Source organism: Eptesicus fuscus, chromosome 8, assembly GCF_027574615.1.
Source record: "Eptesicus fuscus isolate TK198812 chromosome 8, DD_ASM_mEF_20220401, whole genome shotgun sequence".
Lineage (NCBI taxonomy): Eukaryota > Metazoa > Chordata > Mammalia > Chiroptera > Vespertilionidae > Eptesicus > Eptesicus fuscus.
In genome coordinates this window covers 29,405,866-29,418,347 of record NC_072480.1, presented here as the reverse complement: position 1 = coordinate 29,418,347, position 12,482 = coordinate 29,405,866, and the positions used below count along the sequence as shown (strand labels likewise).

Below are 12,482 nucleotides of genomic sequence, written 5' to 3'. Positions count from 1 at the left end.
AAGATCTATGCAGGAGGCAATTACAATTTAGGTCCTCAAGATTCTCACAAATTAAGTTTAATCAAATAACAGCACTTAACCCCATCAACAAATATACAGGGAAACAAGGGGCTGAATGATGAAATGACCAAGACAAAACAAACAAAAACAAAACAACAAAGCAAAACAATAGATAGAAACCCACATGACTCCAGATATGGAATAAGATGTGAAATGTTTAACAGATGAAGTTAAAGAGAGAAATAAACAAGAGACTATCAAAGATGACTAAGCATGTTTGACAAAGAACCAAATAGAACTTAAGGAAATAGAAGCACGATGCTTGAAATTAAACAATGATTATACTCAGCCAAAGGGAAAATAAATGGTGAATTGAACAATAGATCTAAAGAAATTGTTCAGAATGCAGTCCAGGGAGACAACACAATTGGCAGTGTAAAAGACTTGTTAAGAAACATAGAGTATGAGATGGGAAGGCCTACCACTTGTATAATGAAAGTCTCAGAAGGATAAGCTCAAAAGACTGAATGAAAGATATTACGAAAACTGATGGCTGTGAATTTTCCAGATGAAGAGTCTGGAAATACAACCTATATCAAGAAAGGTAAATAAAATAAAATTCACTTGAAAAAATATTGTAGTGAAACTATGACTACTAATGCAAGTGATTTCTCATCAGCAAAAATGGAAGCCAAAAGAGATATCTTCAAGTGTTGAGAAAAAAACTTTTTCCAATTTGGGGTACTCAGCAAAACCACTTTATGGAACAAGGGAAAAATTAAACTATTTTCGAATAAACAGAAGAGGGCATTTTCCACAAATATCCTTCCCTTAAAAGATCTTCTAAAGCAGGAATTGGCAAACTCTTTAAAGGGCCAGCTATTAAAAAGTTTAGCTTTGCAGGCCACACAGTCTTCTGCAACTACTCAGCTGTACTGTAAGCAGTGCAAAAGCAGCCATAAGTAGTATGTAAATGAGTGGGTATGGCTATGTTCCAAGAATACTCTATTTACCATAACAGGTTGGCCCACCAAGAACTATAGTTTGCTGACCCCTGGTCTGAAGGATATATTTAAAGAAGCAGCAATTCCCCCCCAACCCCCAAAGAGAGACAAGAAGACATACGCACCATGAAACTAAATGTAAAGACTAAAGTATAAAAAGCAACAGTATGTAGCTTGTTTTGTAGAAAGAGGAGACAGCTTAACTATTGGATAACTTAGTTAAATAAATTGAAAGAGATTTTTGAAGTTCAGGTCTTTTATCTTCTCTGTACTATACAAGGGGAGGAAAGGAGGTAAAGATATAATATTTAGGCTTCATTAAGTTGTTAATTTATGTAATAAAATTACAAGGATGCCTAGTAAGAGGATAGACATATCCAGTGAAAATTCTAGACTTTAGGAGGAGAAATAGAGCAAGAAAGACATGTAACTAAATAAAAACAGGAGAAAATAAAAGGAGCATATGGTAGATAAAGCAGGGCAAATAGAAAGAATGACATAAGGAGGTGGAAACAATCCTATATAATAAAAGGCTAATATGCAAATTGTCCCCTCAACTGGAAGTTCGACCAGGGGGCAGGGCCAGCCCACCAACCACCTGCGGCCCTTTCCCCTGGCCAGCCCCGCTCCTGATGAGCCCCCCACTCCCAGGGGTGGGGCTGGCTGGCCAACTTCACACATCCCCTCTTCCCAGCTGGCCCTGCCAGATCACACCCATGCACGAATTTATGCACCAGGCCTCTAGTATTTTATAATCATAATTTTTTAAAGACAATAACATTGGACAAAAACCAAAATCTAACTTTATGTTTTTTGATGCCTACTTATAAATTCAAGAATATAGAAAAGTTTGCAGTAACAGAAGTTAATGAAATACAAGGAAAACATTAACAGAAAAAGGGAAACTATGTTAAAAACAAGTAAAGTAGACTTAAGACAAGGGAATATTACTTCAAGATGATAGAAAATGTAATTCACCAGAAAGGTACAATTTTAAAGTTTGCATGTGCATAATAACATAGCACCAAAATAAGCATGTAAAAATTATAAACTCTAGAAATAAATTGACAGAGTCAGCATTATATTGGGAAACTTCAACAACGTCCTCTAACTTATTGGTAAGTCAGAAAAATATTAAAGACATGGGAGCTGTAAACAATTAAATTTTATTAACATACAGAACAGCACTCTGCAATTAAAGAACATATTCTTCTCAGTCACAAGTGGAACTTTTGTTAGATTAATCATACTATAGATCATGAAAGAGATCTTGATAACATGAAAGAGATCTTGGTAACTAAGTATCAGCTTCATGCATTGACCACAATAATAACATGAAATTAGAAATAAATAAGGATGAAATTTAAACTTCTATTTTGAACATTTTAAAAACACATTATGGCCCTAGTGGTGTGGCTCAGTGGTTGAGCATCAACCTAGAACCAGGGGGTCATGGTTTGATTCCTGGTCAGGGCACATTCCCTGGGTTGTGGGCTGGGTCCCTAGTATGGGGTGTACAGGAGGCAGCTGATCAATGTTTCATCATTGATGCGTCTATCTCCCTCTCCCTTCCTCTTTGAAATCAATTTAAAAAAATGATTATATATAAAAAAAGACACATTAGGTGTCAAGGAAGAAATCATAGAAAAAATATAGACCTGAACAATATTGAAAATACTCCACACCAAAATTTGTGGGATGAAATAATGGTGATATGAAGAAATTTATATTCTAAGTGCTTATACTAAAAAATCAGGATGAGGATTAACAAGGTAGAGCATCTGACTTTAGAAACTAAAAAAGAATTATATAACCCTAGAGAATTAAAGGAGAGAAATGAAGAAGAAACTGACTTAAGAGGGAAGTTTTTAAAAGCCAAAATGTGGTTGGTTTGAAAGGACAAGTGGATAAACTTCTGAAAAAATTAATCAAGAAAAAAGAAATAATATTGAGAATGTAAAAAGGAATATGAAGACAGATACAGAAGATAATAAAGAGAGAAGAGCATACTACAAAAATTTGTAGGCCAGAATTAGAAAAGTTAATGAAATAGTTAAGTTCCTAGCGAGGAAAAAAAAATTACATATTGAAATTGACTTTAAAAGAATTGGAAAGCTTGAAAAAGCCTACAGCTAATTTTTAATTTGATGACATTTCAAATCTGTCAAACTAAATACTTGGCCTAGAAAGTTTTACTATATTTTAATGAAGCGATTATTACAAACTAATAGAGTGTATAAAAAATATATTATGACCAAATGTTCAAAAAGATAAATTCTTTAGGTCCAAGTTGAGTTTATCCCAGAAATGAAAGTTTAGTTTTATATTAGAACTAGAGTCTCAGTGCAAGGATTTGTGCACTGGTGGGGGGCGTGGCCTGTGGGGATCAGCCCACTGTAGGATCGCCTCTCATCCCGGTCAGTGGAGCGGCTGTGGACCCTCCCTCTGAGTGGCTGCTGAGTGAGGAAATTAGTCTGAGCTGATATTTTCGGGTAATGTCTTGGGTAAAGGTGTGTTCTCTGTCCTGGAGGAACCTGGCAGAGAGCTTTGCACCCCAAAGCCACTCGGTGAATGTCCTTGATGTGTGATACCAGGTTGGTGACACCATCAGGGATGTTCAGGGCAGCTGTGCTCCAGGATCCTCAGCCATCAGGACAGCCTCCCTGGAGGGTTCACAGTCACATCCCCTCTTGTCATCTGCCTATACCAGCTTCCCACACTATTTCTAGAACACACCTTAGAGGGCCCGCATCAGCTGGTGGCCAGAGTCTGGATTGTCTCAGGTATTTGATAGGTGCAGAGACTTGGCCTCATCCTGGTTGGCCGAATGGCACTCCCACTATAGGAGCTCACTGACCTCTAGGGGGCAGCTCCTGCGTTGAGCGTCTGCCCCCTGGTGGTCAGTGTGTGTCATAGTGACTGGTTGACTGGTTGTTCTGATCTTTCCGCTGTTCAGTCACTGGGCTTTTATATATAGACTAGAGGCCCGGTGCACAAAATTCATGCATGGAGGGGGGGTGTCCCTCAGCCCAGCCTGCACCCTCTCCAATATGGGACCCCTTGAGGGATGTCCGACTGCCGTTTAGGCCCGATCCCACCGGTCGGACATCCCTCTCACAATCCAGGACTGCTGGCTCCCAACTGCTCGCCTGCCTGCCTTCCTGATTGCCCCTAACTGCTTCTGCCTGCCAGCCTGATCCCCTAATCACTCCCCTGACAGCCTGATTGATGCCTAACTGCTCCCCTGACAGCCTGTTTGCCCCCAACTTCCCTCCTCTGCCAGCCTGGTCACCCCTAACTGCCATCCTGTGCAGGGTTGATTGCTTCCAACTGCCCTCCCTTGCAGTCCTGGTGCCTACCAACTGCCCTCCCCTGCTGGCCATTTTGTGGTGGCCATCTTGTGTCCACATGGGGGCAGGATCTTTGACCACATAGGGGCAGCTATCTTGATCTTGTGTGTTGGAGTGATGGTCAATCTGCATATTACTCTTTTATTAGATAGGATAGAGGCCTGGTGCACGGGTGGGGACCAACTGGTTTGTCCTGGATCAGGGTGGGGTTCCTTTGGGGTGTGGAGAGGTCTGGGCGAGGGGCCTATGGTGGTTTGCAGGCCAGCCACACCTCTGGTAACCCAAGCAGAGGCCCTGGTATCTGGAATTTATTTACCTTCTACAATTGAAACTTTGTAGCCTGGAGCAGAGCCAAGCCTCCTGCTAATCCGTGGCTGCTGCCATTTCTATAATTGAAACTTTGTATCCTTGAGTGGAGGCCTGGGCCCGCCAGAGTGTGTGGAAAGCTTGGCTTCTTCTGTTGCCGGGGAAACCCAATAGTAGCCATCTTGGCTGGGGTTAATTTGTATAGTCTCTCTGATTGGCTGGTGGGTGTGGCTTGGCTGGTGGGCATGACTTGTGTAGCGGAGTGATGGTTAATTTGCATATTACCTTTTTATTAGAGAGGATAGGTATTTATAAACATAACTTACCACATTAAGAGTTACAATAGATTGAGAAAACCATTTGATAAAATTCAGTCCTTGTTTAGGTTTTAAAACAAGATAACAAACTTAAATAAACTACTTAAACATTTCTATCTGTAAGTAGGAAACTAGAGACAAAGGGGAAACCCCCAACCTAATCATGGGGATTTAACTTCTAGCTAGTACGGTCTGATGAGACAAGAAAGAAAAAGTATAAAAATTGAAAATGAAGAAATTAACTGTTCATTGTGATTGCCTATAAATAATACAAAAAGGAGTCTATAGGAAAATTATTAGAAATAAGGACTTTTATCAATGGAATATTTAAATATATATTAGTTACTAAATATTAAAAATTATGCTTTTTAAAAGTCAGTATTAACAAGGGCAATTGAGAAGACACAGAGAATAAATGTAACATAAAATGTCTAAAACCTGAATGGAAAAAAAGTATGCATTTCTTTTCAAAAGACTTAAGTTAATGGAGAGCCACATGACATTCATAAATAGAAAGACTCAATATTGCAAAAATATCAATTCTCTGTAATCTACAGAATCAGAGCAATTCTATTCAAAATCCTAATAGGCCTTTTCAAAGGCTTTCGTAAGTACATTTTGAAATATAGATGACAGAGCAAATGCCCAAGAATAGTGAAGATTTTTTAAAGAAAAAAGATAAGACAGAAACCATGATAATTAAGACAAGAGTATTTATTACCAGTACAAACATGGTTATCTTGACCAAATGGGCTAAAACAGCCCTAAAACTTTAGCACATATTATGGCCGCTTGGAATTTAGATGAAGTGGCTTTGAAGATCAATCCGAATTGATAAGCTAGTAGGAAAATGGCTATGGGTCAGCTAATTTTCAATGTGAAAAAATGTAAATTGTATCCCCACTTCATACTATTTAAAAACATTGATTCCAGATAAAGTACATACTGAAATGTGAAGAGAACAGCATCATTAAAACTTTAGAAGGAAATATAGAATAGCTTTGTCTTTGAATTAGGGAAGGATTTCTTAAATAAGATAGAAGAGGTACCAGCAATATGAAAAAGAATTTTTACTACATACATTTAAGAACTTCCATTTACTGAAAGAACATAAATATTTAAGAACTACAAATCATTAAGAACATGATGAACAACCTAATGCAAATTGAGTAAAAGATGTGAATGGCATTTCACAGAATAGGAAATATAAGTAATAAGCATGATTGGATACCATTATATCCCTGCCAAATAGAAACTAACAATGACAGTTTGGTGGTGTGTGTGCTATGATCCCAAAGGGATATCCATTGACACAACCACTTTGAAAATACATTGACATCATCTAGAAAGATTGAAGATAGGTATCTCCTTATAATCATCAACTTTACTCCTATCACAGACACCAATGATTGTCAAACTTTTGACCATAACTCACGTTGTAAAATTTTGCAATGGGACTCAGATCTTTTATGTATGTGTATTTTTAGAACAGAAAATCATCAGCAAACATCCTGCTAGTTAAAGAGTGACTACCACTGGTTTCTAAACAAATTTAAGAACCAACTGATGGGATGTACTATTAAAAAATGGTACATATACATAGGTAGACATGTACAAAAATGTTTGTATCTGTACTGTATATGATAGCCCCAAATCGGAAACAACCCAAGTCCCACTGATAGGAGAGTAAATAATTAAACATAATTTAATATTATAAGCAATGAAAATGAGGCATAATTTATACATTAAAATATGGGTAAATCTTAGAAACACAATGTTGAGTGAAAAAAGCACATCACAGCCCAGTGTGGCTCAGTGGTTGAGCATCGACCTATGACCTAGGAGGTCAGGGTTTGATTCCGGTCAGGGACACATGCCTGGGTTGTTGGCTCAATCCCGGGGGGCGGGGTAAGGGGGGTGCAGGAGGAAGCCGATCAATGATTCCCTCTCATCAATGATATTTCTATCCCTCTCCCTTCCTCTCTGAGATCAATTAAAAAATGTGGGTTTTTTTTAAAGTCCTCACATCTTAATCAAACAGAGGAAGCTAAATATGAATCTTTAAAAAAAAAGCAAGTCACATTTATACGGATGATGCAGTTTTCAAAAAAACTAAACAATAATGTTTATCATAATAACCATAACCTAATGAGGATTAATTACACTCCCTAGACTTAAATATTTCACACACACACTTCAATTTACTGGCTTTGGATTATTATGGTTTCTCTGAGAGAAAATATGTTATATAATGCTATAATGTATATTTTAACTAGATGTGGTGAATTCTTGTCATATTAGTTATGTAGAAAACATAAATTATAGGTGGACAATAATTGTGAGCTCATTGTGAGCTCATGTATTTTATTTCTAGAATACCCCCCACATTTGTTAACGTCTCTATATATTGTTGTATACACATATTTATTAACATACCTATGTATTTTTAATATATTCTAGAATCTGCTATCACCATAAAAAGCACTGAGCCTTAGGAAGTCAGATAAATTATTGATTATGCCTTTGAAATGAATAGTTAAAATTGAGTAAAGTTTAGAACCCTCTGGTCATTGCTGTAGAGCAGCAATTTTCAACCTTTTTCATCTCATGGCATACATAAACTAATTACTAAAATTCTGGGGCACACCAAAAAATATGTATTTTGCTGATTCATCCGCACCTATTGTGTTGGTTGTCATTTTTTTGTTTGAAAAGAGGTCAGTGCTCCTGACTAAATAGTCAGGTAATTGCATGCACACTGGTAAGCCCACAGAGCTTTCAGACAAGAGCATGTGGCAGGCTCTGTCTGGGAAGTTGTGCAAGCACTCAGAATAATTTCTGTGGTACTGCGTAGCCAAAAATAGTTGGTCGCAGTGCAGTTTATTTGCCAATTGAACAAATAGTAAACCAGGTTAAGAATAAGATGATTTAAAAAAAAATCAATGTCTTATAGCTAATTATCTTTATGTATGGCTCAACCTTAACTTTTCTTTCTGGCTTTGAATTTAAAATTAAAGTAACTAACAGGCAATTGTTTTTTGAATAATGTGGTTTTAAAACTATTCAGCTTTTCTATTTTAGGCTACTTTTGCTTTTCAACATTTAGAATAAAAGAAAATTCCAAATTACTATTAGAACTGGAATATTATTTTTAGATTAAATACCTATTTCTATGCTGTCTGTTGGTATTTTTCCAGCTAAATTCTTCTCCTAATAGGTATAATGTCAGAATAAAATATGTTTTAAATGAGATAGGCTCTTAAATGAAAATCAATAGTGCATTTTCCATAAAGCAAAATAACTTTAAGAACTACTTCAGACCTTCTTTCTAAATATAAACATTATTTTTAAAGGTCCTGGGAAGTAATTTTGACTTTTTATTGCCCAATGGAATACTAAAAAGGTGTGGCAGTTATATCTGGTAATAGGTAGTCTATTAAATTTTCTCATTGAAATGCATCCAGTCATTAAAGTGGAAAATTCGCATCAGAAAATTTTGTACTTTAATACGTTTTATAAATAAGCAACATGATATATATTTTTCTAACCTATCGCCATTTCCTTTTAGTCACTTTACTCAAGCAAGAAATACTGCTTTGATTTCTGAATATTTGCTTATCTTTTCCTCCACCACAATCCATTTTTCCTACACCATCTCCCCTACACACACATACATGGGTGCACATGCACACACACACACACACGCAGATGTACACACTTGTCTTGGAAATCATACTTTTTAAAAAATGTTGCTTCTCCTGTGTTCCTAACTTATGTTGATTTTTACAGCATTTGTTGTCTTATAGCTGACAGTTTACATATGCTAACATAACATGAAGCAACATGATAGAAAAATCATAGATTATAGCTAGCTTTCAAATCTTGCCTCTGCCTCTTTCTACTCTTGTTATAGTGAACAAATACTTAACCGTTCTGTGCCGTAATGGAGACTACAGAATCCACTTTGCAGATTGGAGGGTTTGCACATTAAAGCATTTATTATTGCAGCTGGTATTTCATAGCTTAGCAAAAATAATGTGTTAATACATCATGAATTGTGAAGATTATGAGAATTTACCTTGTTAGCATTCCATGGATGTTGGCAGAAGACACAAGACTGTGGGGTCAGAGACAAAGAACAGTTTGTTACATCAACATCAATAGATTCCTGAGCCCAAATTCTCACAGGGCAATGTTAAGAGGGTCTAATACCTGCATGCTTAGTAGTTTTTGTTACTAGAGAAAAATCCTGAACTCAGGGAACACAATCTTTTTAAAGAGATAATAAGACTGACTTGCACATCTTTTCCCATTTACTATACTATACAGCAAATAAATCCATTTGCTTAAGAGGTAGACATTACCTCCATCTTCCAAGACACTGCATTATAGAAATGCCTTTGAAAAGATACTTGAAACAAAAGTGGTTGATTAGCCCTTTGCACTCGCTTGCTTTTTTTGATTCCTTTATTCTACTGCTAACCATGTCGAGTCACACTCGACATCCGAGTGCAAAGGGTTAGTACTTGTATCTTAGAGTGCTTAGTTTTACGTTCTGGCCTAGAGGACCTAAATACTAAATGATCAGGCCTCAGCAGAACTCCTGACCTCACCTTACACCTCTGTACTGGTTGCCTTTCTCTCGAACCTGACAACAGCCTTTGCATTTGTTCTTCCTCCCAGATCATCACCTAGCTAACTCCTTGCCATTCCAAATTCAGCTTGAATCAAATCAGTGAGTGAGGCCTTATTGACAACCAAATGTAAAGTAGCTCCCCAGGCATTCCATCACATCACTCTGTTTTTTTAATAGTACTATATTTATCAAATTTATTGTTTATTGCCTATCTTTGCTTTCTGCCCCACCCTATCACACAGAATGTAAGTATGTTTTAGAGCTAGAAATATATATCGTCTTTAAATAGTATCGTGTGCTACTCAGTATCTCAGTAAGTATTTATTGGATGGATGGATTTAATTAATATTCTCTCTATGCTTTTTGTTCCTTTTTCCCCTTGTACTTTTCCTTTTATTGTTTTGATTAATAATATTAAACTTTATTATTTGATTTCTAATGAAAAACTTACAATACTTATAGGGTTAAAAATATTAGAGTAAAGGAGGAATTAACACCTTCCCCAAAATAAGATGAGCCACCTACTTGTTAAGTTTAATTATATACTTTTCTATTCAATATTATTATTGATAAACTGCAATTAGATAACCTGTTTGGTTTCATTGGTACTGAAAATACAAACTCCATGCTATTTGTTGGAACTTAGAAAAATCCATGTTTACCTGCTAATTCCCACTAATGCAACATGAGGCATTTCTTGATTTGTATAGAACTTAGAAAATAAGAACTTAACTGGTCATATATCTATTGAGATCTTTTTATGGCTTACATGTTATTTGTTTTGATGGACAAAGAGCCTTCATTTAAAATGCCAAGTGGTTATTTAGTCATCCTTATGACACTTCTGCCTATATGAGAAGAATTGTTAAATGATTGTAGTGTAAAGGAGCTATTACAGATTTTCAGCTCATTTTCATTATTTGTTCAACTACTTTGCTTGTATTCAATAGTTTACATTGCAGAGGAGGTATAGACTTTAATATATCCACTAGATATTCTTTTGGAAATATATGTAGAAAAACAGTTTTGATTTGTAATTTAAATGGTTTTTATTTTTAGTTTCTGTCTCCCTTAATTGATTTCACTAAGATGCAGGTGCTTTAAACATAACAGTTGTATTTATAGATACATGACATGATACATGATATTTAATAAGGGTTCGTATGCTGATCTTTTAAAAGACTGGGTTACTAATATAATAAGTAACCATTATTTAAAAGATATTTAATCACAGTTCTACAGATTAATAATTCTCCGTTTTTGTGTGTGGAATCACTGTGGTTAAAATTGATCATTTTTCAAAATTAATTTGTTATAGCAAGCATTAAAGGAAAATGTCAAAAAAAGAGAAGCAGAGGAAAAACAAAAACGTGCCAGAATAGCCCAAGAATTGGCAGAGAAAGAAAGACTTGAACGCCAACAAAAGAAAAAGCGCTTATTAGAAATGAAGACTGGTGAGTACTATCAAATTTGCTATTTATACTCTGTACAAGTAAGGTTTATACTGGTTATTTTATTGGTAGTTGAATATACTTATGAGAAAAAGGGAGATGTGACTACTTATTTGTGTTGGTAAATCGTAAAGCTGTCCATTTTTTATGGGCTTTCCCCCTTTTTGTTTACTAACTCATAGTATTTTCATTCTAACTTTGGTTGTAGGTGACTTTGGTTCCAGATATTCACATTTCTTTGGCAACTATTTCAACAAACAATCTGTAATAATTTATGTCAGTTAATAAACAACTGTAGGAAACTGGAAAACTCTATAGGCCAAGTAATCCTGTTTCTTCAACAAAATACTATACCAAGGGAGAAAAAAAATGATGGAGGGAAAACTAACTGATTAAAAGAGACTAAAAAGACATATCAACAATTGCAATAAACAAAATTTAAGTATAGGGCGAGGCAAAAGTAGGTTTATAGTTGTCATATGGAAAATAGTACAATAATCTATACTAATAATCTATACTAATAAAAGAGTAATATACTAATTAGACCGGACGTCCTTCCTGACGAAGCCGGTCCAGAGCAAAGCTGCCCAGGTCCCTGGTGCCTGCTGGCGGTGGCCAGAGGGAAGCAGCCCAAGTCCCAGGTGCCGGAGGGAAGCTGGTGCCCACAGCTGGGGGAAGGAAGGCCTACTCTTGCATGAATTTTCATGCATGGGGCCTCTAGTTAATAAATAATGATCCAAAAATGAACTGTGTTTTGCTTACTCACAACTGTAAACCTACTTTTGTCCTACTCTGTATACTCCAATTCAAACAAATGTAGGAAAAAAACAGTCTGAAATTTTTTAATACTTTTTTTTTCTTATAGACATGATAATGTTTTATGTTTCAAAGTACCTTTTAGAGACTCACTGAAATTTTATAGATGAAACTATGTTTGGAATTTCGCTCAAAATAGTCTAATATGACTGTAAAGTATGTGGGTGTAAAGATGAAACAAGATAGGCTGTAAGTAATAATTACTAAAGTTGGGTGATGGGTACTTGGAGGGTAGGATTTCTTTACTACATTATTTTCTCTACTTTGGGATATTTACAGTTTGACTTTGGGTGGTGGACACACAATGCACTGTACAGATCATGTATCATAGAAATGTACACTTGAAACCCATATCTTATTAACTAATGTCACCCCAATAAATGTAATTTTTAAAAATAGCTCTTGGAAAAGGTTAAAAAGAAAAAATTAGCAGAATTATAGCTTTAGACAGCTGTATATGTACTAGAGGCCCAGTGCACGAAATTCGTGCATGGGGGGGTCCCTCAGCCCAGCCTACACCCTCTCCAATCTGGGACCCCTCGAGGGATGTCCAACTGCTGGCTCCCAACCGCTCGCCTGCCTGCCTGCCTGCCTGATTGCCC

At 36.3% G+C, this 12,482-nt stretch overlaps 1 protein-coding gene across 1 annotated transcript in view; it reads left to right on the top strand.

The window, feature by feature from the left end:
- Positions 1–12,482, top strand: part of DIAPH3 (diaphanous related formin 3) — a 564,474-nt gene that overhangs the window by 395,991 nt on the left and 156,001 nt on the right. The window contains exon 25 of the mRNA XM_054719838.1: positions 10,932–11,067. Within this exon, the coding sequence (XP_054575813.1) occupies positions 10,932–11,067 (136 nt within the window). The remainder of the gene's footprint in view (positions 1–10,931; positions 11,068–12,482) is intronic.